The 25,252-nt window shown below is 67.5% G+C and overlaps 3 protein-coding genes across 6 annotated transcripts in view; 1 reads left to right on the forward strand and 2 right to left on the reverse strand.

Annotated features, from left to right (window-relative positions):
- Nucleotides 1–7: 7 nt before the first annotated feature.
- RBM28 (RNA binding motif protein 28) lies at nucleotides 8–9,609 on the forward strand. 2 transcript variants are annotated; one of them, XM_071418455.1, is made up of 18 exons: nucleotides 8–340; nucleotides 1,186–1,460; nucleotides 2,115–2,190; nucleotides 2,288–2,380; nucleotides 2,803–2,877; nucleotides 3,044–3,379; nucleotides 3,793–3,859; nucleotides 3,939–4,048; nucleotides 4,625–4,698; nucleotides 5,188–5,323; nucleotides 5,995–6,059; nucleotides 6,171–6,335; nucleotides 7,147–7,281; nucleotides 7,950–8,024; nucleotides 8,232–8,300; nucleotides 8,406–8,617; nucleotides 9,069–9,168; nucleotides 9,253–9,609. In XM_071418455.1, the coding sequence occupies exons 1-18, from the start codon at nucleotides 214–216 to the stop codon at nucleotides 9,382–9,384; spliced, it is 2,322 nt and encodes a 773-aa protein (XP_071274556.1). In that variant the 5' UTR covers nucleotides 8–213; the 3' UTR covers nucleotides 9,385–9,609. The 2 variants fall into 2 exon arrangements, with proteins under 2 accessions (XP_071274556.1, XP_071274555.1); XM_071418454.1 differs by having other exon boundaries at nucleotides 9–340; nucleotides 8,232–8,617.
- A 784-nt stretch (nucleotides 9,610–10,393) lies between these two features.
- LEP (leptin) lies at nucleotides 10,394–14,072 on the reverse strand. 2 transcript variants are annotated; one of them, XM_071418459.1, is made up of 3 exons: nucleotides 12,130–14,072; nucleotides 11,457–11,620; nucleotides 10,394–10,995 (listed from the first exon to the last, which is right to left on the reverse strand). In XM_071418459.1, the coding sequence occupies exons 2-3, from the start codon at nucleotides 11,604–11,606 to the stop codon at nucleotides 10,630–10,632; spliced, it is 516 nt and encodes a 171-aa protein (XP_071274560.1). In that variant the 5' UTR covers nucleotides 11,607–11,620; nucleotides 12,130–14,072; the 3' UTR covers nucleotides 10,394–10,629. The 2 variants fall into 2 exon arrangements, with proteins under 2 accessions (XP_071274560.1, XP_071274559.1); XM_071418458.1 differs by having other exon boundaries at nucleotides 11,457–14,072.
- A 6,459-nt stretch (nucleotides 14,073–20,531) lies between these two features.
- SND1 (staphylococcal nuclease and tudor domain containing 1) overlaps nucleotides 20,532–25,252 on the reverse strand; it is a 74,044-nt gene continuing 69,323 nt past the window's right edge. For both annotated transcript variants that reach the window (XM_071418453.1, XM_071418452.1), the window contains 8 exons: nucleotides 24,841–25,029; nucleotides 24,056–24,197; nucleotides 23,558–23,681; nucleotides 23,393–23,462; nucleotides 22,416–22,529; nucleotides 21,531–21,734; nucleotides 20,908–20,952; nucleotides 20,532–20,776 (listed from right to left, as the gene is read on the reverse strand). In XM_071418453.1, coding sequence (XP_071274554.1) covers nucleotides 20,711–20,776; nucleotides 20,908–20,952; nucleotides 21,531–21,734; nucleotides 22,416–22,529; nucleotides 23,393–23,462; nucleotides 23,558–23,681; nucleotides 24,056–24,197; nucleotides 24,841–25,029 — 954 coding nt within the window. In that variant the 3' untranslated portion in view covers nucleotides 20,532–20,710. The remainder of the gene's footprint in view (nucleotides 20,777–20,907; nucleotides 20,953–21,530; nucleotides 21,735–22,415; nucleotides 22,530–23,392; nucleotides 23,463–23,557; nucleotides 23,682–24,055; nucleotides 24,198–24,840; nucleotides 25,030–25,252) is intronic.

Here is a 25,252-nt window from a genome sequence, read left to right on the forward strand (position 1 = left end):
TTCGGGGTCCCGGAGCCCCCCAGTACCCCTCTGGGCTGTGCTGCGGGGTCCCGGAGTTTCCCCAGGACCCCTCTGGGCTGTGCTGCGGGGTCCCTGAGCCCGCCCCGCCCCCGGGTGCCCCCGGTCCTCCGTGCCGCCAGGGGGCGCCCTGAGCCCCCCCTCCCGTCCCCGGGCGCCGCTCCGCCCCGCTCCCGGCACGCCCCGCGGCCCAAGATGGCGGCGCCCGAGGCGCGCACGGTGCTGGTGCGGGGCCTCCCCGCCGGAGCCACCGCCGCGCTCCTGGAGCGGCTCTTCGGGCACCTGGGGCCGATCCGCCGCTGCTTCGTGGTCACTGAGAAGGGTCCGCGCTCGGGGGGGGCGGGGGGCAGCGGGGAGCGGGGTTTGGCGGGGTCTAAGGCGCTCTGGGAGCGGGCTCTGGGGCTGGGAGCGGGGACTGGGGGGCCTGCAGGGGCTGGAAATGGGGTCTGGCGGCTGGGCAGGCCCCTGCGGGCTTTGGGGGCTGGAGTTTGGGAGCTGAGGGGCCCGAGGGGCTGGGCCCGCCTCTGGGGGCATGGAGGGATTTGGGGCTGGGGGCTGGGGGGGTCCGAGGCCGGAATTTGGGGGGCTGAGGGGAACGGGGGGGGCTTGGATTGCGATTTGGGGCTGGGGTCTGGAGGAATGGGAGCAGGGTCTTGGAAGGGAGGTGACATTTGGGATTGGGGTCTGAGCTGGGGGCTGGGACTGGGATTTGGAGCTGGGGGGCACAGGGGGGGCCGGGGCTGGGGGGCAGGAATCTGGGGAGTAGGAATTTGGGGGAGCAGGAGTTTGGGGAGTGGGAATTTGGGGGAGCAGGAAATTGGGGAGTGGGAATTTGGGAGGGTAGGAATTTGGGGAGCGGGAATTTGGAGGTGCAGGAATTTGGAGGGGCAGGAGTTTGGGGAGCAGGAGTTTGGGGGTGCAGGAATTTGGGGGCCAGGAGTTTGGGGGAGCGGGAATTTGGGGAGCGGGAATTTGGGAGGTCAGGAATTTGCGGAGCAGGAATTGGGGGGCAGGAATTTGGGAGGTCAGGAATTGGGGGGCAGCATGGGGTGACTCGGCTGCCTCCACAGCAGGGCTCTGGGGCATGGCTGGTTTGGGGGTCCCAGTCAGGTCTGGGGGGGCCGTGCCGGGGGTGTCGGGTCCCTGACGCGCCCCCGGCCCCCCCAGGCTCCCCGAAATGCCGCGGGTTCGGGTACGTGACGTTCTCTCTGAGCGAGGATGCGGCGCGGGCGCTGCGGGAGCCCCCCGAGCTGGGCGGGCGGCGCCTGCCCGTGAGCCCCGCCCGGCCGCGGGCCCGGCCCCCCGGGAGGGGCACGGACACCCCCGGGGCACGGGGGGAGCGGGGGGAACAGGGAGAGACCCCCCCGGAACCCCCCCGGGCCAAGAGACCGCGGGGCCCCTCCCGCAAGGCACGGCTGATCCTGCGCAACCTCAGCTTCCAGGTGAGGGGGGACCCCCAGCACCTCCTGGGACCCCCCGAGTGCCCCCTGAGGGCCCCCAACCCCCCAGGGACCCCCCAGTGCCCCTCAGGCTCCCCAGGCACTGCTCTCTTCCCAAGGGACCCCCATTCCCTGGGGACCCCCATCCCTCCATGGACTCCCACCAGGGACCCTCCCAGCACTCCCCCATCCCCAGGACCCCCCCAGTTCCCCCTAGACCCCTCCAGTGACTCCATTCCTCCCAGGGCACCTCCCCAGCAGCCCCTGAAGCCCCCAAGCCCCCCAAACCCCTGATGGCCCTCATGTCCAGAGCCCCCCAGTGCTGCCCTCTCCCCAGGGCCCCACAAACCCCATAGTGACGCTGCAGTGACCCTGCAGTGCTCCCACAAACCCCCCCTGACCCCACAGTGACCCCCCAGCCCCTGCAGTGACCCCCCTATCCCTCCTGTCCCCACAAACCCCCCTGACCCACAGTGACCCCGCAGTGACCCCCCTGTCCCCACAGTGACCCCCCTGTCCCCCTGTCCCTGCAGTGACCCCCCTGTCTCTGCAGTGACCCCCCTGTCCCCCTGTCTCTGCAGTGACCCCCCTGTCCCCACAAACTCCCCTGACCCACAGTGACCCCGCAGTGACCCCCCTGTCCCCCTGTCCCCGCAGTGCTCTGAGGAGGAGCTCCGGGCTCTCTTCACCCCCTTTGGCCCCGTGGTGGAGCTGAACCTGCCCCGCAAGCCTGGTGAGCCCCCAGAGCCCCTGAGCCCCCCGGGGTGCCCCCCCAGGCCTGGGCCCACTCTGGGGCTCACTCTGGGGCTCACTCTGGGGGGCTCTTACAGACGGGACCCCGAGGGGCTTCGCCTTCGTCCAGCTCCGGAACCTGCGTGAGGCGGCTGCGGCCCTGCGGGGGCTCAACGGGGCCCAGATCAAAGGTTTGGGGGTCCTGGGGGGCTGGGGGGGCTCAATGGGGGCTCAACGGGGCCCAGCTCAGAGGTTCGGGGGGGCTGGGGGGTCCTGGGGTTCAGCACGGGGTTCCTGGGAGTTGGGGGTGCTGGGGGTCTCCATGCAGGGGAGATCAGAGGTTTGGGGGTTCTGGGGGATCCTGGGGGGCTCAGTGGGTGTCAGGTCTGAGTGTCGGGGTCCTGGGGTTCAGCAGGGGTCTCTGGGAGTTGGGGGTGCTGGGGGTCTCCACACAGGGGAGATCAGAGGTTTGGGGGAAATGGGGGGCGAGGGGAGGGAGCTGGGGGAGCCTGGGGGCGTCGGGGGTCTCTGGGGAGGGGCACACAGAGGGGGGGTCTGTGGGGCACAGCGGGCCCTCAGGAATTTGGGGCTCTGACCCCCCCGTGCCCCCCAGGGCGGCCCCTGGCCGTGGACTGGGCCGTGGCCAAGGACAAGTACCAGGGGACACAGGGACCCCCAAAACCGCCTGGTGAGACCCCAAAACTGCTCCCAAACCCCCCTGAGACCCCAATCCCCCCCAGTGAGACCCCAAATCCCCCCAGACCCCGTGTGAGGGGCTGAGGGCCCCGGGGATTTGGGGGGGCAGAGGGGGGCGAGGGGTGACTGTGACCCCCCCATACCCCCTGTTCCTACAGAGGGAGAGGAGAAAGGGGAGAAAAAAAAGGAAAAAGAGGAAGAAGAGGATGATGAAGGAAAGGATGAGGAGGATGAGGAGGAAGAGGAGGAGGAAGAGGAAGAGGAAGAGGAGGAGGAGGAGGAGGAGGAAGAAGAGGCTGCACAGGTGCCCCGGAAGACTCCAAAAAGGGGATCAGGGCTCAGAGCTGGGCTGGGGCCCAGGAAAAAAAAGAAGATAGAGGAAGATGAGGAGGAGGAAGAAGATGAAGAAGAGGAAGAGCAGGAGGAAGATGAGGAAAAAGAAGAGGATGAGGAGGATGAGGACGAGGAGGATGAAGAGGATGAGGATGAGGAAGGTTTGTTGGGTACTGGCGTGGCTGGGGCTGGGGGCTTCTGGGATGGGAGAGTTCTGGGGGGTCTGGGGGGGTCCTGGGGGGGTTTGGGATGGGCTGGGGGAGGTTGGGATGGGCGGGGGACTTTGGGGGGTTTGGGATGGGCTGGGGGGGGTCCTGGGGCGGTTGGGATGGGCTGGGGGCTCCTGGGATTTTTTTGGGGGGTTTGTGGAGAGGTTAAGGGGTCTGGGGAGATTTGAGGGAGGGCTTAGGGCAATCTGAGGGGTCTTGCAGGGGATGGGGACATTTCTGGGTGTACGGGGGTGCCCCTGGGTGTCCGGGGGGGGTTCCTGGGTGTCTGGGGGTGCTCTGGGTGTCCAGAGGTGTCCGGGGGTGCCCTGGGGGGCTCCCAGGTGCCCTGAACCCCCCCATTGCAGAGGAGCCCCCCCGCAGGCGCGGGCAGCGCCCGTCGGACGTGGGCGAGGGCAGGACCGTGTTCATCCGGTGAGTGAGGGGGCTGGGAGCGGGGGACCCCCACCCTGGGCACCCCCTGGGCACCCCCTGAGCCCCGGGGTCCCCCCAGGAACCTCTCGTTCGACACCGAGGAGGAGGAGCTGCAGGAGAGCCTGGAGCAGTTCGGGGGGCTCTGCTACGTGCGGCTGGTGCTGCACCCCCACACCGGCACCCCAAAAGGTGGCACAGGGCTGGGGGACCCCCAGAGCCGGCACTGGGGCTGGGGGGGCACGGGGTGCTGCTCCCCCACACCGACACCCCCAAAGAGCGGGGATCTGGGTGGGGGCTGCACCCCAGAGGTGGGGGGGGAGTCCTGGGGGGATCTTTGGGAGGGGTCCCAGAGGGTCCTGGGGTATCTGGGGGGTATCTGGGGGGTGTCTGTCCCACACTTGGGGGTGTCTGTCCCACATTTCGGGGTGTCCTTCCCACATTTGGGGTGTCTGTCCCACATTTTGGGGTGTCTGTCCCACACTTGGGGGTGTCTGTCCCACATTTTGGGGTGTCCTTCCCACATTTGGGGTGTCTGTCCCACATTTTGGGGTGTCTGTCCCACACTTGGGGGTGTCTGTCCCACATTTGGGGGTGTCTGTCCCACATTTGAGGGAGGGTCTCCACAATGGGCAGTGCCCACCATGGGGGGGTTATCCCATGTTTGGGGTGCCCCCACATTGGGGGTGTCCCACGTTTGGCCTTGGCTCCCACCCTGGGGGCTCCCCCTCCCTCAGGGGCTCCCCCTGACCCCCCCTGCCCCCCCAGGCTCTGCCTTTGCCAAGTTTGAGACCCCCGAGGGGGCCCAGAAATGCATCCAGGCTGCTCAGGAGGGGCCCGAGGTGAGGGGGGCCTGGGGGGGCAGAGGGGACCCTGCAGTGACAGAGACCCCCGGGATGGGGGGGCAGGGGGGTCAGGGCTCTGGGGGGCTCGGGCAGCGCCTGGAGGGGCTTGGAGAGGGGTCTGGGGGTTTGGGGCAGGGCTGTGGTGGGACTGGGGGGGTTTGGGGGATCCTGAGGGGGTTTGGGCCAGGGCTTTGGTGGGACTGGGGGGGTTTGAGGGGTCCTGAAGGGGTTTGGGAGGGGTTTGGGGGAGGGTCTAGCAGGGTTTGGGGGCAGTTTGGGGTTTTGGTGGGATGGGAGATTTTGGGAGAGTTTGAGGGATTTTGGGGGTTTCGGGGGGTTCTGGGGGACGCTGTGGGTTTAGGGGGGTTCTGGGGAGGTTTTGGGGGATGCTGTGGGTTTAGGGGAGTTCTGGGGAGGTTCTGGGGGACGCTGTGGGTTTCGGGGGGATCAGGAAGGTTCAGGAGTGTCTGATGCCCCCTGTCCCAGGGCGGGGGGCTGCGCCTGGGGGGGCGGCTGCTGCGCGTGGACCCCGCCCTGAGCCAGGAGCAGGCCCGGGGGCTCCCAGCGGGGACGGCCCGGCCCCGAGGAGGCACCAGGAACCTGTACCTGGCCCGGGAGGGGGGTGAGTCAGGGGCCACCGTGCCCCCCTGACCCCCCTTTCAACCTCCCCGTTCTCCTGGGGACCCCCAACCCCAATTTCCCCTTGCTCCCCAAATCCCCCACCCCCCATTCCCTCTGCACCCCCAGTGCTTCTCGAACCCTTCCCAAACCCCCCTGACCCCCCTCTCTTCCCCACCACATTTCTCTGACCCTCCCAGAACACACTAATTCCCTGCCCCAAACATCTGCCCAGGCTCTCCCATTACCCCCTGACCCCACAAATTCCCAAAATTGTCCCATTTCCCCAGTCCCACCCACCCCCCAGGCTCCCCCATTCCCCTGAGCCCCCCAAACCCCTGTGACCCCAGTTCCCCTGACCCCAGTTCCCATCCCAGCCATCTGCCCAGGCTCCCCCATTCCCCCAAATCCCATGTGACCCCAATTCCCATCCCAGCCATCCGCCCAGGCTCCCCCATTCCCCTGAGCCCCCCAAGCCCCTGTGACCCCAATCCCCTGACCCTGTTTCCCATCCCATCCATCTCCCCAGGCTCCTCCCTTCCCCCTGAGCTCCCCCAGTTCCCTACTCCATTTCCTACCCCAGTTCCCATCCCAGCCATCTCTCAAGCTTCCCCATTGCCCTGAGCCCCCCCAAGCCCCCCATTGCCCTGAGCTCCCCCATTTCCCCATTCCCAGCCATCCGGCCGGGCTCGCGCGCTGCTGAGGGCGTCAGTGACTCGGACATGGCCAAGCGAGCGCGGGTGAGTGCGGCTCTGCGGCCTCGGGGGGCTTTGGGCATCTGTGGGGGTGTTTGGGGGTGTTTGGGGGTGTCCCCCCTGGTGCCCAGCCCCTGACCCCCCGTGTCCCCCCAGTTTGAGGAGCTGAAGCGGCGGCGGCTGCAGGACCCCAACGTGGCCGTGTCGCGGACGCGGCTGTGCCTGCACAACCTGCCCAAGGCGCTGGACTCGGCGCGGCTGCGCGCCCTGCTGCGAGCCACCCTGCGTGGCACCAATGGTGCTGCTCCCTGCATCAAGGAGGTGCTGGCCCCGATCACTCTGGGTCACTCTGGGTCACTCTGGGTCCCTCTGTGTCCCCCTGGCTTCCCCTGGGTCACCCTGGCCCCAAGGTGCTGGACTCGGCCTGGCTGCGCACCCTGCTGCGTGCCACCCCATGCAGCAACAATGGTGCTGCTCCCTGCATCACCGAGGTGCTGGCCCCGATCACTCTGGGTCACTCTGTGTCACCCTGGGTCACCCGGGTCACTCTGGGTCACTCTGTGTCCTTTTGTGTCCCCCTGGGTTACCCTGCGTCCCTCCGCATCACCCTGGGTCACCCTGGGTCGCCGTGGGTCCCTCTGTGTCCCCCTGGGTCACTCTGGGTCCCTCTGTGTCTCCCCATGTCCCCCTACATGTCCTTGTGTCTCCCTTGTGTCCTTCTGTGTCCCTTTGTGTCCTTGTGTCCCCCTTGTGTCCCTTCATGTCCCTCTGTGTTCCTCCATCCCCATCAGTCCCTCTGTGTCCTTCTGGGTCCCTCTGTGTTGCTCTGTGTCCTCCTGGGTCCCCTTGTGTCCCCCTGTGTGCCCCTGGGTCCCTTTATGTCCCTCTGTGTCCCCCCTGTGTCCCCCCCCCATGTCCCCCTGTCCCCTTTGTGCCTGCCTTGTGTCCCCCTTGTGTACCTCTGTGTTCCTTCGTGCCCCTCCGGGGGTGCCCTGGCTGGGTTTTGGGGTGACCCAGGGGGTGTTTTTGGGGTGACCCCATCCCATCCCCAGTGCCAGGTGATGGCAGGAGCTGTGGGTGGGTTTTGGGGTGACAGAGGGTGAGTTTTGGGGTGACCCCGTGCTTTCCCCAGTGCCGGGTGATGCGGGAGCTGCGGGGCCAGGGCAAATCTTTGGGGTTCGCCTTCGTGGAGTTCGGGGAGCACGAGGAGGCCCTGGGGGCCCTGCGGCGCCTCAACAACAACCCCGAGCTCTTCGGGGCCCACAAGGTCAGTGGGGGCACCCCAAATTCAGGGGACCCCGTTTCCAGACCCCAGAGCTGCCCCTGGCATTTCCTGGGGTTCCCCCGGGTGGTTTTGGGATGCCCTGGGGGTTCCCCTGGGTGTTTTTGGGTGCCCCCCGGTTTTTGGGGCGTTCTGGGTTACCCTGTGATGTTTTTAGGGAGGTTTCTGGGCCCCCCCATGGATTTCGGGGTGCCCTCGTTGTGTTGGGGTGTCATGGGGTTTCCGTGACATTGCTCAGGACCTCCCCATTGCTCGAGGGGTTCCATGGTGCCCTCTGCAAGTTTGGGGTGTTGGGGTGTCCCCCACAGAGTTTTGGGAGCTTTAGAAATGTCCTCTTGGTTTTGGGGTGTCCCACTGGCTACTTGAGGGGATTTCAGGGTGCTCTGCAGTGTCTGGGGCATTTTGGGATGCACCCCTGCTGTTTGGGGTACTTGGCAGGTGTCCCCCCCAGTGTTTGGTGTATTTGTGGGTGTCCCCCCTGTTTCTGGGGCGTTTTGGGGTGTCCACCGTGGTGTTTGGGGTATTTGGGGTTCCCACCATGGTGTTTGGGGTATTTTTGGGGTTCCCACCATGGTGTTTGGGGTATTTCTGGGGTGCCCACCGTGGTGTTTGGGTATCTGGGGTATTTTGGGGTGCCCACCGTGCCCCCCCAGCGCCCGATCGTGGAGTTTGCGCTCGAGGACCGGCGGAAGCTGCGGCTGCGGGAGCAGAGGATCCAGCGGGGGCTGGTAGGGACACCCTGACCCTGTGCCCCCTGTGCCCCCTGACCCTGTGCCCCCTGACCCTGTGCCCCCTGACCACTGTGCCCCCTGACCCCTATGCCCTCTGACCCTGTGCCCTCTGACCACTGTGCCCCCCGGGGCTTTCAGTGCTGACCCCACACTGACCCCACACTGACCCCACACTGGCCCCACACTGACGCCCTTTCCCCACAGCTCAAGGCCAAGGCCAAGGCAGCTGCAGGATCTGAAGCGGGTCCCGAGGGAGCCCCGGACCCCCCCAAGGCACAGCCAGCGCCCCCCAAGGCACAGCCAGCGCCCCCCAAATCACAGCCAGCGCCCCCCAAGGCACAGCCAGCGCCCCCCAAATCACAGCCAGCGCCCCCCAAGGCGCAGCCAGCGCCCCCCAAGTCACAGCCAGCGCCCCCCAAGGCGCAGCCAGCGCCCCCCGCAGGCTCAGGGGGCCCCCAGCCCCCCCCGGGGCCGCCCCCCGGGGCCCCCTGGGCCGGGTTCCGCACGCAGGGCCCGGGGCTCAGGGGGGCTCCCGGCACCCCCCGCACCAAGGTGCTGGCCCTGCCCTCGCACCGCGGCCCCAAGATCAGGTGAGGGGGCCCTGTGCCCCGGCCTTGTGCTGCTTTGCTCCCTTTCACCCTCAGTGTTCTCCCCGCTTCCCTTTCCTTTTACCCCATTTTTTGTCCCCTTTTTCCACCCTTCCCTTTTCCTCTCCTTCCCCCCTTCCTCCTCTTTTCCTACCTGCCATTCTTTAATTTCTCCCCCTTTTCCTCCCCCCTCCTTTTCTCTCTCATTTCCCTTTCCTTTCCTTCTCCTTTCCCACCCTTTTTCCCCTTTTCTTCCCTGTTTTCCCTCCCTTCTCCATCCCTTTTCCCACCCCATTCCCTCCCTTTTCCCACTCTTTTCTCCCCTCTTTCCCCCAGACCTTTCTCCTTTTGCTCCCCATTTCCTTTCCCCCTCCCTGGGGGTCTCTGCCCCTCGGGGCACCCTGGGGTCTCTCCCTCAATTCCCCCTTTTCCCAATTCCCATTTTTTTCCCCAGGAAACGGGACAAGGGGAAGAAGGCTCAGCCGCCCCCCAAGCCCCCCAAAGCCCCCAAGGCCTCTCGGCGGCGGGAGAAGCTCCGGGTGCCCCCTCCCCAGGTAGGCATTTGGGGTCTCCCGTGGGAATTGCCCCCCCCCCAGCCCGGGGTTTCGGGGTCCCCCTGACCCCGCTGTGTCCCCCAGGGCCAGCGGCGGCGCCGGGGGGGCCCCGGGGGGGCCGAGGCACGCTTCCAGGAGCTGGTGGAGAGGTACAAGAGGAAGATTTTGGGGAGCACCCCTGCCACGGCCCGGGGGGGAAAGTGGTTCGAGAGCTGAGGCTGCCCCAGCACCCCCCTGGCACCCCAAAACCCCCCTGGGGGTGCCGGGGGTCCCAGACCTTACAGGGGGGTCTTGGGGTGCTGCCCCCACGCGCTCTGGGGGGGGCTGGGGGTGGGACCCTGCCCTGGGTCCCTCCTGGCTCCCCCCAGGATTTGGGGGTGCTCCCCCCCCATGGCTCTGTGTCTTCCTGGGTTTTAATAAAAATGGGTTTTTTGAGGAAAATTTGGCCTCTCGGTGCTGCCCCCCACCTCGGGGACCTCAAAACATCTGCCCGGGGCTGGGGGGCAGGGGGGGCTCTGGGCAGGGACCAGGAGGGGCCAGGCCAGCGCTGCAGGGGACACAGAGTGACACCACCAGTGACACCCGTGCGTGTCCTTGTTCCCCCATCCCTGTCCCCTTTGTCCCCCCTGTTCCTCTCTCCCTGTCTCCCATCCCTTTTCCCCTTTCCTGGGGGTCCCGGCCCCTGCCGTGTCCCCAGCCGGGCTGGAAGTGTCAGGGTCACACCAGGCCGGGGGTGGCAAAGCCACCAGCGAGTCATCAGCTGCCACTGAGTCACGGGGCCGTGTCCCCGTGTCACCCCTGCCCTGGGGGCCACGAGATCCCAGGGCCCCGCTGTCCCTTGTCCCCTGGTGCCCCCGTGTCCCGGGGGGTCCCTTGTCCCCGTGTGGCCTCTGTCCCAAACGTCCCTTGTCCCCAAGGGTCCCATGTCCCTGGGGTGTCCCTTGTCCCCAGGGGTGTCCCTTGTCCCCAGGTGCCCCCATGACACTGCAGATCCCGTTTCTCAGGGGAGTCCCTTGTCCCCATGGGGGTGCTGTCCCCAGGGGTCCCTTGTCCCAGAGGTCCCATGTCCCATGGGTGTCCCATGTCTCAGGGTTTGTCCCTTGTCCCCATGTGTTTCCCTTTTCCCACGGGTGTCCCTTGTCCCCAGAGGTGTCCCTTGTCCCTGTGTGGCCGCTCTCCCCAGGGGTGTCCCATGTCCCCAGAGTCATCAGAGACACGCCTGAGGCTGCTGGAAAAGGGGCTTTAAATTAAATAAATTAACAGTAACAGTAATAACAATAACAGTAGCAGTAATGTTGTAGAAAAAGGTGCTGGCAGCAGCTGGAGTCGCTCCGGTGCCCGCGGCCACTCGCGGTGTCCCCAGGGGGCTCCTGGTCCTGTCGGTGGGGTCCTGCTGAGACCCGCTGAGGTCCCGGCCGTGTCCCCGCGGGCCGGGGGGTCCTGGGGGGCTCCCGAGGGTCCCTAACACGCGGGGACCCCCTCGAGGCGGGCGGCGACCCCGTCCAGGCAGCCGCGGAGCCGCGCCAGGGCCACCCCGGCCAGCGTGTGCGGGGCCTCGTTGGGCGGCGCGGGGGGCGCCGGGGGCGGCTCGCGGGGCGCGGGGCAGCCCAGCAGCGCGCCCAGCACGGCCAGCAGGCTGCGCAGGTTCTCCAGGTCGTTGGCCACCTGGGCCAGGCGCAGGTCGGCCCCGGGCAGCGCCGCCAGAAGCCGCTGGAACAGCTGGAGCCGCTGGGCGGCCCAGCCCAGCCCCGGGGGCGCCCCCCCGTCCGGGAGCGCCCCCTCCGGGACCCCCTCCAGGCCCGAGATGCGCAGGGTCAGCGGGAACAGCTGGGGGAACACACAGAGGGCGTCGGGGCTGGGGGGACCCCGGTTTGGGGCACCCCCAGCTATGGCTGTCCCTGCTTGGGGACCCCAACCCTTGGGGAACAGACCCCATCCCTGGGGGTGCAGACCCTAAATCTCCCCCAGACCGCATCCCTGGGCGTGCAGACCCCAAATCTCCCCCAGATCCCATCCCTGGGGGTGCCCGATTTGGGGTCAGATCCCCAGACCCACCTCGCCCCAGGCGCCCCTTCCTGGGGACCCCCCAAATCTGGGCACGGGGTCCCCCCCATGGCAGACCCCCCTGGAGACCCCACCCCGCTTTGGGAAACAGGATCCCCCCTAGTGAGGACCGCCCCCCCAGTCTGGGACATGTCCCCCCCCCCCCCCATTGTGGGTGTCCCCCCAGCCCCTCCCGGCTGTCACAGCCCCCCCCCCCCCCCCATTGTGGGTGTCCCCGGGGTCACCTGGAGCTGCTGCAGGCGCGTGCTGAGGGTCCGGGTCAGGGCCCGCGCGTCCGCCCGGACCCTCTCGAGCCGCACGGGGCGACCCCCGCCCACCGCCAGCGCCACCGCCAGGCACAGCAGCGCCCGCAGGGACGCACCGGGACCCCGCATCCCGCCGGCGGCCTCTGGGGAGCGGGGACACGGCTGTCACCCCAAACCCGCGCGGGTCAGCCCCGGGGCGCCGGGGGCAGCGCACCGGGACGGGCGGGAAGCGGCGCCGCTGGCGCACGGGGCGCTCGGCACGGTGGCACCGTGTCCCCTCCCGCACGTGCCGCTCGGGCCGTGTCCCTGACGCCTTCCCGGAGCCCTTTGGCACCTGTCACCAGCGCCACCGCCGCCCGGCCCTGACCACGCGGGGGACAGCGACAGCGCGGGCTCGGAGCGGGAGGGGACGGTCACAGTGCGCGCTGGGTCCCCGGGGTTGTGTCACCCCCCTGGGGCTGCGGGACGGACGCTGGGGGGACCTTGTCACCCACAGCTCGGGGATGGGGGGGACACGGAGGACCTGGGGGTGCGGAGGACAGGACACGGGTGACACAGGAACAGGAGGGACACAGGGATGCGGGAACGTGGGGGTGTGCTGGTGACACGGGGACGGGGAAAACCGAGGGGACACGGGGACAGTGCCACTCACCGGAGCCTCGCACGAACTCGCTGAGCCTGGAAGGAGACGGTGCCGGTGATGGGGGGACACGGGGACCCCGCCAGTGCCACCAGCCCACCGGCCGGGCGGGGGCGGCCCGCGGTCCCCTGGGTCACCCCCGGTGTCCCCGCGGGGCCGGGGGACACGGCCGGTGGCACTGCCACCACCTCGGGGACAGCAGGGGCCGGGGGGGACAATGACGGGGACAAGGGGGTGCCCAGACCCCCCGGGAGGTTCGGTGCCAGCCAGGCCCGGGAGAGCGAACCCGCAGGTGCCCTGGGGAGGGGGGGGACACTGGGGACCCCCGGGGGTGACACAGCCCGAGACCCCCGGGGTGAGGGGACCGGGGGGATAGCCCAGGGTGGGGGTCCCAGGGAGGGGGCGGGGGATGCCCCTGAGCGGGGTGTCCCTCTGTGGGGGGTTTGGGGTGTCCCTCTGGGGTTTTGGGGTGTCCCTGAGCACCTGGGGGTGTCCCTATGGGGGTTTGGGGTGTCCCTGAGCAGGGTGTCCCTCTGCAAGGGTTGGGGTGTCCCTCCGCGGGGTTTGGGGTGTCCCTCTGGGGGTTTGGGGTGTCCCTATGGGGTTTGGGGTCCCTCCGGGGGTTCGGGGTCGGGCTCACCTGGTGGCCCCGCGGGTCCCGTCGGTCGCGGCCGTGGCTCCATCGCGCCGCCCCCGTTTATAGCGGCGGGGCCGCTCCCCAGCGCTGCCCGCCCCCCCCGCCCCCCCGCGCTGCCCGGGCCGGGTCCGGCCGGGGGGGCCCGGGACGCCTCCAGGGGGTCCCGCAGCAGGAGGAGCGCGGGGGGCCCGCGGCGAGCGGGGGACACCGGGATGGCTTGGGGGGGTCCCGGGGACGCGCGGGGGCTCCGGGGGGGTCCCGGTTTCCCACTGCCCCCCCGGTCCCGTCCCCCCCCCGCGCATACGTGCCCAGGTGAGCGCAGCCCCGCCGTGACGCGCGCCCCGCGCGCCGTGACCGCGCACACGCGCCCGTGTCCCCCCGTGTCCCCCCGTGTCCCGCATGGCCCCGCGCGCCTCGCTCGGTGTCCCTCCGCTCCACCTGCCCCCAGTCTCCCCACAGCGTCCCCACGTCCTCCATGTCCCCTCCTCGTGTCCCCCCTGTGTCCCCCCGTGTCCCCTTCGTGTCCCCGCTTGTCCCCATAACCCCCCTCTGTATCCACCCTTGTCCCCCCCGTGTCCCCGCGCGTGGCACTCGCACACCGGGCACGGGATAGGGACAAACCAGGGACAGCACCGGTGTCCTCAAGGGTCCCAGGTGTCCCCAGGAGCCCCCAGACCCAGGGGACACCGCCAGGGTGACACGCGGGGAGGGCGCTCTGTCGGGGGCACGGTCCACCCCCTCCCTGCCACTGGGGGGAACAGAGGGGTCCCGTCCCCACCTGTCCCTGTCACCCCCGGCCCGGGCTGTCCCCAGAGGGAGGGGCTGTCCCCGTGGGGGTCCCCGGGCGGGGCTGTCCCCGCGCTGGTGACGCCGCAGTTGGTGCCACCACGGCGGTGACACTCGGCAAACACCGCGGTGGCCCTTCCGGGAAGGGCGGCGGTGACACCGGTGACACCGGTGCCCGGCAGCCGCTGGCAGGGCCGCGGGGCTCTGGGGACACACAGAGTGCCAGCGCGGTGACCTGGCTGACGTCACGGCCTGTCCCCTCCCACCTGGCATCCCTCGTGTCCCGCTCCCGTCATCTCTGCCAGCACCCCGTGTGTCCCCAAACCTTGTCCCAGCGCCCTGTCCCCACTGTCCCGCATGTCCCCAGCCTTGTCCCCATCCCCTCCAGGGACCCGTCCCCGTCACCCCTGAGTGTCCCCAGGGGGTGGCTCGGCCACCGGGAGCCCTTGGGCCCCTCCCCCGTCACTGGGCAGCGATGGGAACCCAAACTGGGAGCACTGGGACCTGTTGTTTCCCCCCCCCCCGGCTTGGTGTCCCCCCAGCACGCCCCAGTGTCACACCCCCCCCCCCCCCCCGAGGTGTCCCCAGTGGTGTCACCCCCACAGGTCCCCGGCCGTGCCAGGAGCTGCGGTGGCCTCGTGTCCCTGCTGTCCCCCCCTCCCCAGCACTGTCCCCCCGTGTCCCCGCTGTCCCCCAGCACTGCGCCCCCCGTGTCCCCGCTGTCCCCTCGCTGTCCCCCCACTCACCTGGGGTCCCCGCTGGCTCGGCCCCCCGCGGATGCTTTTTGGGGTAAGGGCTTCCTGGCTGGGGAGGGACAGCAAGCCCAGACCGCAAAAAGACCCGAGAGGGACAGGGACGGTGGCCCCCGGTGGCACCGCGGTGACAAGGGAGCAGGTGACAAGGAGGGACGGGGACACGCGGAGCCCCCGGGACAGGGCCTGAGGTGGGACACGGCCCCCCTGACCCGAGGGCCCCACCAGCCCCCAGCTGTCCCCTGTGCTGGGGACACTGCCACCCACCCCTGTGTGCCACCCTGTGTGCCACATGTCACCTGCCGTGTGCCACCTGTCACGTGTGCGCTGCCATGGCCCTGGCACCCGTGAGAGGTGGCACAGAGGGACAGGGACATGTCACAGAGTGGTGGGGACAGGGGACAACACCCTGACACCCTGGGGATGTGGCACAGAGGGATGGGGGTGACAGAGGGACAGGGATGGGGCATGGAGTGACAGGGACATGGCACCGAGTGATGGGGACATGGCACAGCGCAGTGGGGACATGGGACAACATGGAGGAGATGTGGCTGTGATGGGGATGGCACAGAATGGCAGGGATGTGGCACAGAGGGACAGGGACATGGCACAGAGTGACACAGATGTGGCACAGAGGGACAGGGACATGGCACAGACCCATGGGGACTTGGCACAGGGTGAGGTGACATGGCACAGAGTGACACAGATGTGGCACAGAGTGACATGGATGTGGAATAGAGTGACACGGATGTGGCACAGAGTGAGGTGACATGGCACATAGTGACATGGATGTGGCACATAGTGACATGGATGTGGCACAGAGTGACACGGGTGTGGCACACACACCAGGGGACATGGCGCAGAGCGATGGTGACATTGCACAGAGTGAGGTGACATGCACAGAGCAATGCTGATGTGACACAGAGTGATGGGGACACAGAACAGACACTGGGGATGTGGCACAGAGTGACATTAACATGGCACAGCGCAATGGTGGCACGGGACAGAGCAGTGCCACCAACTCCTACCAGCACATCCAGGGTGTCCCCAGGCTCCTGTCCCTCAGCCACCAGAGCACCAGGGGGTGGCAGGAGGCCACCAGAGGAGCCAGTCCTTGGTGTCACCGGTGGAGCCGTGCTCGGTGTCACTGCAGGAGCCATTGCTCGGTGTCACCAGCGGGGCCGGTGCTCGGTGTCACCTCAGGGGCTGTTGCTCAGTGTCATCAATGGGTCCAGTGCTTGGTGTCCCCTCAGGGACCCTTGCTCAGTGTCACCGTGGCTGCCAGGTCTGTGTCCCCCAGCACTGCAGGGACGTGGCCCATGGCTGATCCTGTCCTTGGTGCCACTGGCTGGGTGGCAGCGCCCCAGTTCTAGGTGTCCGAGCCGTGTCCCAGGGCTGGTGACAGGACAAGCTCGAAGCTCCATGGCCGGGCAGTGTCCCCATGGCCCTGTGGCCACTCTGTGGCTCTGTGGATGGTCGCTGTCCCCATGGTTGGTCGCTGTCCCCATGGTCACTCGGTGGCTCTGTGGATGGTCACTGTCCCCATGATTGGTCACTGTCCCCATGATTGGTCGCTGTCCCCGTGGTCACTCGGTGGCTCTGTGGCCAGTCCGTGGCGATGTCCCCAGCTTGGGGTCCCAGGTATCCCTGCGGTCCTTTGTGGGGATCCCCTGCTGGTGGCACTCCGGGCTCCCCAGGGCAGCTCCATGGCTGGTGATGCCTGAGGTGCCACCCCAGGGACAGCAGGAAGCAGCTCTGAGGCCACCACTGATGGCTCCTCACCGACGTCACCTGGGCTGGGCTGAGGTGCCACCATCACCTGCCAGCAGTGAACGTGTCCCTGCTCCAGCCCACGTCATCCCCAGCCCCTGATCCTGCTCCACCCCAGGTCCCTGTTCCCCTCCCATGTCCCCGTCCCCATCCCACACTCCCATCCCCATCAATGTCCCTGTCCCCACCCTGTGTCCCCATCTCCATGGCACTGTCTCCACCCCATATTCCTGTCCCCATCCCCATCCATGTCCCCATCCCCATCCATGTCCCTGTCCCCACCACAGGTCCCCTCTCCCACCCCTGTCCCTGCCCTGCAGCCCCACCATGCCGGTGACAGGGATGGTGACGCTCTCCTGGCTGCCACCCCCATCCCTGTGTCCCCCATCCCTCTGTCCAGCCAGAGTGGGACAGGCTGGGGGGACGCGGCCAAGGCCACCAGGGCCCTGTCACCCCCCGATCCCGGGGGGACATCCCTGCCACCCCCTGGTGCCGAGGGAGCCCCGTTTGGAGGGATGAAGGGGACACAGGGGACATCCCTTGGTGGCTGTGCCGGCGGGACCTGGGGGTGGCTCCCCCTCACCCGGGGGTCCCCCAGAGCTTGGGAGGGGCCCAGAGGGGACGGGGGGGACGCAGAGGGTCCCTGAGCGGTGCCGGCCCCGCGGGTGACCGCAAGGGGACAGTGACGGTGACAGTGGCCGTGAGTGGCACAGACCTTTCCAGATCCGCCAGGGCGGCTCTGGGGTCCCTGGGTGGGGAGGGCGGTGCCGCCCCCCGAGGGGGGCTCTGTGTGACCCCCCCCGGGGGCAGCTGGAGCCGAGGGACCCCCGGCGCCCCCCTGGGACAGAGGGGACATGGGGGGCGGGCAGGGAGGGGCTCCGGGGGTGTCACGGGGGGGTCCCGGTGGGGTGGGGGGGTGTGGGTGCAGGGGGGGCACCCCCGGGCCAGCACATGGGGAGGGGGGGGGGGTCCTGGGGGTGACACTGGGGGTCCTGGGCCGTGGGAGGGGGGACACGGCCGGGGGGGCCGGGGCAGAGCGGGGGGGATCACGGGCTGGGGAGGGGGCAGGGGGGATCCCTTGGGTCAGGGGCTTTGGGGTCCAGGGGTCCCGGGGGGCTGCAGGGGGGGCTGGGGGGGGTGCCGGGGTTCTGGGGGGGTCCCGGGGGGCTGCGGAGCGGGGTCCGGGGGCTCCCGGGGTGCCGGGACGGGGCTCGGGCCCCCGGGGGTCCCGGGGGGCTCTGGCGGCCTCCCTCCCCCGTGCTGTGCTCGGCCCGGCAGGGCGGGGGTCCCGGAGGGGGCGGGCGGGGGTCCCGGGGTTAGGGGGGGCATCCCCGGGGTGGGGGGAGGTCCCGGGTGGGGGGGTCCCCTGGGCGGAGCGGGAGTGGGGCGGGGGGGGCACAGGGGGATCCCGACCCCCCCCCGGCCCCTCGGTCCTACCTGGAGCTGCGGCCGCGCTGCGCTGGGCGCGGGCCCGGGGCGGGCCGGGGGTCCCGGGGGGGGCCCGGGGGGGCTCGGGGGTCCCGGGGTGCGGGGGGGCCCCGCGGCGGCCGCGCTCGCCCCGGCGGCGGCGATTGACCCGCATTGACGTCACTGCGTCATCAGGGTTCCCCTGGAAACACGCGGGGGCTAAAAATAGCCCGGGGGGGCGGGGGGCGGGGCGGGGGGCGGCCCCCCCTCCCCCGCGTCTGCCGCTATTCTGGGGACAAAGCGACAAATATAGAGCGGGAGGCCACTCCCGGCACGGGGACACCCCCGCGGGGGGGTGCGGGACACGGGGGGCGGACACCGGGACACCCCTGGGGCACGGGGGGACGGACACGGGACAGCGACAGGGACGGACACGGGGACAGCGACAGGGGCGGACACCCCATGGTGGGGACGGACACGGGGACAGCGACAGGGACGGACACGGGGACAGCGACAGGGGCGGACACCCCATGGTGGGGACGGACACGGGGACAGCGACAGGGACGGACACGGGGACAAGGGAGGGACACGGGCGGGCAAGCACGGGGAGCACGGACACAGAAACAGCGACAAGAGGGGGCACCACCACAGGGGAAGGCGACAACCGGGGATCAAGGGGACACCGGGAGGCAGGGCAAGGGGACACTGGGAACTGGGGACGCCGGAACATGGGGACATGCGGGTAGTGGGACACTGGCACGTCAGGATATGGGGACACTGAGACCCTGGGACAAAGCGACACAGGGACATGGGGACACCGGGACAGGGGGACATGCGGGTACTGGAAAACCGGCACGTCAGGATATGGGGACACCGGGACACGGGGACACGGGGACACGGGGACACAGGGACATGGGGACATGGGGATACTGGGACACCGGGACACAGGGACATGGGGATACTGGGACATGCAGACACGGGGACACCAGGACATTATGGGGACGCTGGAACACGGGGACATGGGGGTAACTGGGACGCTGGGAGAGGGGACACTGGGACAGGCGGCCATGGGGACACTGGGAGAGGGGACAGGGTACAGGACGAGGGGACAGGAACAGGGACAGGCGGGGACAGGGATGGATGGGGCGGGACGGTCACAGCTGCAATGGGGCTGTAATGGGGTGGGGCCGTAATGGGGTGGGGCCGTAATGGGGTGGGGCTGTACTGGGATGGGTTATACTGGGATGGGTTATACTGGGATGGGCTGTACCCGCACTGGTCCGTACTGGGATGGGTTATACTGGGATGGGTTATACTGGGATGGGCTGTACCTGCACTGGTCCATACTGGGATGGGTTATACTGGGATGGGTTATACTGGGATGGGCTGTACCCGCACTGGTCCGTACTGGGATGGGTTATACTGGGATGGGTTATACTGGGTTATACTGGGTTATACTGGGATGGGCTGTACCCGCACTGGTCCGTACTGGGATGGGTTATACTGGGATGGGTTATACTGGGTTATACTGGGTTATACTGGGATGGGCTGTACCCGCACTGGTCCGTACTGGGATGGGTTATACTGGGATGGGTTATACTGGGATGGGCTGTACCTGCACTGGTCCATACTGGGATGGGTTATACTGGGATGGGCTGTACCTGCACTGGTCCATACTGGGATGGGTTATACTGGGATGGGTTATACTGGGATGGGCTGTACCCGCACTGGTCCCTACTGGCCGCGCTGTTCTGTGTTTGCCGTTCCCGACGCTCCCGCCAGGTGGCGCCATTTCCCTTCCCGTTCGGGCCGACGGAGCCCGCCCGGAACGGACCAGTACGGACCAGTACGGACCAGTATGGCCCCGGTACGGACCAGTACGGACCAGTACAGAGCAGTACGAGCCCGGTACGGACCAGTACAGAGCAGTACGGACTGGTAAGGACCAGTATGGGCCCGGTACGGACCAGTACAGACCAGTATGGGTCCCGTACAGACCAGTATGGGGCCGGTACGGCTCGGTATGGACCAGTACAGACCAGTACTGGCCCAGTACGGACCAGTACAAGCCAGTACAGACCAGTTCGGACCACTATAGGCCAGCAGAGCCCAGTAGCCTTCTCCACCATCCAGCAGCACCCCTGCACCTGCAGACCCCCAGATACACCCAGAGGCCTCGAGGGACTCCCGGAGATCTCCCGGCCCCCCCTTGCAGATGGAGTCAGAAACTCCCAGGGCCCTGTAAAGCCGCCCAGAGCCCCCCAGACATGTCCAGAGACCGCCCACCCCCCCAGAGCCCCGGCTGGGGCAGGTGAGGGCGGCCGGGCTGGGGACAGGACAGAATGTGGGACAAGGGACAGCCCCGCCTGCCCTCCCTCTCCCGTTAATTACGATCGTTGCCCGGCGTTAATTATCGATTCACTCGCTCCATGTTAATTGGCTTTGGATTCAATTACCGCTGCCCCCTCCAGCCCCTCCCACCCCGGAATCGATCCGCGGCGCGGGGACAGCAGCGGGGACAGCGCGAGGGTGGCACCCGCGGGGTTGGGGTGACCCTGGCGTGGGGTGCGGGTGACAGGGGGAGCCCGGGGGGCTCTTCCGGGGGTGCTGCCCCCCTCCGGTCAGGTTGGGGTTCAGGGGTCGCACTGGGGAGGGATCCAGGTTTGGGACCCAGAGCTGAGGTTCAGGGTCTGGAGCCAATCTGGGACCCCTAAATCTAGGGGCTGGGTGGGGGTCCAAGGTCAGGGGCTGGTTTGGGGTCCCAGGGTGGGGGGAGGTCTACAATTGGGTCTCAGGTTTGGGGTCCAAAGGAGGGACCTGCAGGTGGGACCCAGGGTGATGTCCCAGAATGGGGTCCAGATTTGGGGGCCGCACTTGGCTCCGGGGGGGCTTGGCTGCTGTTCTTGGGGCTGTCCCCATCCCCCTCCATGCCCCCCAGAGCCAGGACAGGGCCGGGGGTCCCAGGGCTGCACCCCCAGAGCCCCCCCCAACCCCCAGTGCCCAGCCTTGGTCTGCAGGGGTGGGGGGGCTGACCCCAGCACAGAGGAACCCCAAAACACCAGGACGCTTCACTACGTTTATTGGGCCTCTGCAGCGTTAAATACAGGCCAGGCTTTGGGGGGCCGGGGGGCTGAGGGTGCCCCTCCCCCCGGAGCACGCCCCCCTGGGCGCCCCCCCGGGGGCGGGGCCGGGCGGGGGGGGCCCGGGGGGTCGGGGGCACCCCCAGAGCCCCCCCGGCCCCTCAGCGGCTGTAGCCGAACTCGTCGGCGTCGTCCGCGCGGAAGTCGCCGTAACGCCACAGGTTCAGCTGCGGGAACGGGGGGGACACGGCGGCGTCACCGGGGCTCCCCCGCAGCCGGGGGGCGCCCCGGGGGTGCCGCCCCCAGCCCCCGCCCCAGCGTGTGCCCCACATCCCCCATCTGGGGTCCCCCCACTCACCCGGGCGCTCTTGGCCGCCTCCTGCGCGTTCAGGTACTCGGTGACCTGGGGGGACAGCCCTGGGTGACCCTGTGGCCCTTGGGGGGCTGGGGACACCCCCGGGGTGCGACAGGGACCCCCCCGTCCTTCTGTGGCTCCCTCTGCCCGCAGGGGATGGGGGTGGGGGGACCTCCCCAGCCTGGCCCCAAGGGGGACTCGGGGGTTTGAGGGTGGTGGGCAGCACCGGGAGCTGGGGGGACCCCCATAGTCCCAATGACCCCATAGTCCCAATGGGGCAGCAGCTGGGCTGGGATGGATCAGCACCAGCGGTGGTGGGGGGGGACAGGGACCCCTCAGCATCCACCCAACATCCCCAGCACCCCCAGCATGCCCAGAACCCACCCCACAGCCCCCAACAGTCCCCCCACCCCTCAAGCACCCACCTCAGGCCTCCCAAAAACCCACCCAACATCCCAGCACCCACCAAGAGCCTCCAGCCCCTCCAAACACCCTGAGTATCCACCCAACACTCCCAGAACAACCCCCCAGCACCTCCAGCACCCAACACCTCCAGAACAACCCCCCAGCCCCTCCAGCACCCACCCAACACCCAGAACAACCCCCCCAGCACCTCCAGCACCCACCACTTTCTGGAACTGCCTCTCCTTGCGGGGCTCCACCATCACCAGCCCCTCCTTGACCAGCCCCAGCCCCACATCGCTCTTGGAGTCAGCGAACTGCAGGGTGACGTGGGGACAGCCGGGCCCCAGGTGCTCCACGTTGAGCAGGCACTGCGTGTTCTGGATGTCCCTCACCACGCTGTCCACGGCGTCCGCCCGCGCCTCCTCCTGCGCCCGCACCCGTCACACACCCGCGGGGACACCCCGGCCACGGGGACACCCCAGCCATGGGGACACCCTGGCCCATTGGGGACACCCTGGCCCATCAGGGACACTCTGGGCCACCAGGAACACCCCACAACCTTGGAACCCCCCCGTGGCTTCTGGGGACACCCCACACCCACAGAGACACACCATGGCCTTTGGGGACCCCCCCAGACCCTCAGGGAGCTCCCATGTCTGTCAGGGACCCCCAAACCCTCAGTGATCCCCTGTGGCCTTCAGGGACCCCCCAGACCCCCAAGGATCCCCCCAACCCTCAGACCTCAGGGACCACCAGGTGTTTTGGGGACACCCACAACCCACCGTGGGCTTGGGGTATCCTTGGGATTGGGGTGTGGGGGGTGCTGGGGTCAGTGTCATCGGGGTTTTGGGGTTACCCTGGGTTCACGGGTCAGGGTTGGTTGGCGGTACACTGGGGAGCTGGGGTTGGTGTTTGGGGTCAGGTGACACAGGTGGGTCCCAGGTTCAGTGTTCCCAACTGGGACCAGTTTGGGGGTGATGGTTTGGGGTCCAGATTGTGGTCCCACGGTTGGGGCCCATGGGCAGGACACAGGGTGGAGGTTTGAGGTCAGGGGCCACAGTGGGGGCCCAGGTGTGGGGTGACAGCAGGAGCCCCCCTGTACTCACATCCTGCGGCACCTGGATGAAGGCAAAGGTGTACTCGGTGGCCTGGGGCGGCAGCACCCGCGGGGAGAACGCCGGGGGCAGCGGGGCCAGGCGGCTGGGGGGCAGCGTCTCCTTCTGTGGGGACACCAGGGGGACACCAGGGGACATCAGAGAGGGGAGACAGCGAGAGGGGACACCAGGGACACCAGGACACCAAGGGGATGGATGGATGGATGGATGGATGGATGGATGGATGGATGGATGGATGAGGAATGGATGGATGATGGATAGATGGATGGGGGATGGATGGATGATGGATGATGGATGGATGATGGATGGATGAGGGATGGATGGATGGATGGATGGATGATGGATGGATGATGGATGGATGGATGATGGATGGATGGATGGATGGATGGATGGATGGATGGATGGATGGATGATGGATGGATGATGGATGATGGATGGATGGATGATGGATGGATGGTTGATGGATGATGGATGGATGATGGATGGATGAGGGATGGATGGATGGATGGATGGATGGATGATGGATGGATGGATGGATGGATGGATGGTTGATGGATGATGGATGGATGATGGATGGATGAGGGATGGATGGATGATGGATGATGGATGGATGATGGATGATGGATGGATGGATGAGGGATGGATGGATGGATGGATGGATGGATGATGGATGGATGGATGATGGATGGATGGATGATGGATGGATGGATGGATGGATGATGGATGGATGGATGGATGATGGATGGATGGATGATGGATGGATGGTTGATGGATGATGGATGGATGATGGATGAGGGATGGATGGATGATGGATGGATGGATGAGGAATGGAAGGATGATGGGTTAGGGTTAGATGGATGGATGAGGGATGGGTGGATGGATGCTGGATGAAGGATGGATGGATCCACAGATGGATGGATCCATGGATGGAGGGCAGTTTTCCCCCCTGTTTCCCCGGTGCCACTCACGTTGCCGTAGTCGATGTAGAAAATGTGCACTTTGCCACCCGACTCCACCTTCTCCACCCGGGCACGGTACCTGCAGAGCAGGAGGGATTTTGGGGATTTGGTTCTCACCCCACACCCCACTGCTGCCCTGGCCCAGCCCGTGGGGTCAGCCTGTCCCCTCCTCACCATTCCCCATCGACGAACTTGGCGATGCAGAAGTCGCCGCGGCGCGGGACGAAGGAGCCCTCCACGGGCGGGTGGGCGCCCACCTCGGCACGCATGTTCTCCATCAGCTTCTCCAGCTGGGCGCCTGCGGGGCCCCGGATATCCAGGATAAACCCCCAGCCCCATCCCAAGCCTGACCCCAACCCCGCCCCTCAGTGTGGCCCCAAACCCTGAACCCCAAGTCCCAACAATGGCTTCAACACCAGATCCCAAACCTGGACCTCAACCCCAGACCCTGCCCCAAGACCTTTGGACCCCAAACCTGGATCCCAACCATGGACCCCTATCCTGGTCCCAAAAATGGCCCTGGGGGGTGGAGGGGTGACCCCACATCACCCTGGACATACAGATTTGGGTGTTACCCACCAAAGCCACAGATCCACATCCCATCCAACTCACCCCACCACCGGTCTGGGGAGCACCTCTGGGTGCTGGGGGGGCCCAGGTGTCCCCCCGTACCTGTCTCCACATCCTGCACGTAGAAGTGGAGGTCGTCGGTGATCTCGGTGACAAACACAGGTTTGTAGTTGGCCGTGCGCTCCTTCTCCTCCAGCACCGGCACCACCTCCTCCACCGGCGTCTCCTCGTAGTGGGACCACACCTGGGGGGACACGGGGACCCCTGCCACGCTCCAGGTGACAGCAATGGGAGGGCGGGGGGCTGGACCCAGCAGTGGAACATGGCAAGGCCTCAGCCTGGGGGGGTCATGTCCCTGGGGTGGGACATCCCTGGGCTGGGACATCCCTCATCTGGGACATCCCTCATCTGGGACATCCCTCATCTGGGACACCTCTTGGCATGCAACCATCCTCTCTTGGGGTGGGGACATCTATCTCCAGGAGTGGGGACATTCCTTGGGGTGGAACATCTCTTGGGATGGGGACATCCATCATGGTGGTGTGGGACATCACCTCTTGGTGTGTGGGCACCCAGTGGGTGGGAACTTTAATTGGGGTTGTGACATTTCCTGCAGTGGGGCCATCAGCTCTTGGGGTGGGGAATCCCTTTGCACAGGGACATCTCTTGGGACGGGGACATGCCTTGGCATGGGGACACCCCTCACAGTGGGAACATCTCTTGGCATGGAGACACCTCCTAGATTGAGGCCACCTCTTGATACGGGGACATCCTTTAGTGGGCACATCTCAGGGTGGGGACATCGGTGTGGTGGGGCCATCTTTTGGGACGGGGCCATGTCTCTGGGGTGGTGACACTGCTGGGCCGGGTCCCCTGGCCCCCCTCACCTTCTCCTTCCTCTGCTTGGCCGCATCCTGGGCCGCCAGCAGGGCCTTGCAGTAGGGGCTGCGCTCGGCCGTGAAGTGCACGCGGGACAGCGCCTGCTCCACCAGCGCCACCGACAGGTTCACGCCCTCGATGTGCAGCCACCCAATGAAATTCCCGGCCTTGTCCATGCTCTCCACCTCCACCTCAACCTGTGGGATCCCAGGAATCTCATGAGCTGTGGGCTCCTGTCCCCATCCCAGCCTGCCCCAGCTGCCACCTACTCCCAGCGCTCTGAGGTCGCCCAGGTGGGGCCCCCCCAGTCACCTCCCTGCACCCAGCCTGGACCCAGGGACCTGAGATGGGGGACAAGGGACATGGGGGACCCACCCATGGGGTACACAAAGCCATCAGGTCCTGCCATATCCTTTATCC

This window comes from Agelaius tricolor, unplaced genomic scaffold, assembly GCF_023055355.1.
Source record: "Agelaius tricolor isolate 1412-34295 unplaced genomic scaffold, bAgeTri1.0.p SCAF_86, whole genome shotgun sequence".
Lineage (NCBI taxonomy): Eukaryota > Metazoa > Chordata > Aves > Passeriformes > Icteridae > Agelaius > Agelaius tricolor.

Bases quoted from the DNA above. Each gene is read 5' to 3' on its own strand.
- RBM28 (XM_071418454.1), top strand. From the start codon at position 214: ATGGCGGCGCCCGAGGCGCGCACGGTGCTGGTGCGGGGCCTCCCCGCC. The intron at 2,381-2,802 runs GTTTGGGGGTCC...CGTGCCCCCCAG, and splicing joins CAACGGGGCCCAGATCAAAG to GGCGGCCCCTGGCCGTGGAC. The intron at 8,025-8,231 runs GTAGGGACACCC...CTTTCCCCACAG, and splicing joins AGAGGATCCAGCGGGGGCTG to CTCAAGGCCAAGGCCAAGGC.
- LEP (XM_071418459.1), bottom strand. From the start codon at position 11,606: ATGCGGGGTCCCGGTGCGTCCCTGCGGGCGCTGCTGTGCCTGGCGGTG. The intron at 10,996-11,456 runs GTGACCCCGGGG...GTGTTCCCCCAG, and splicing joins CGCGCCTGCAGCAGCTCCAG to CTGTTCCCGCTGACCCTGCG.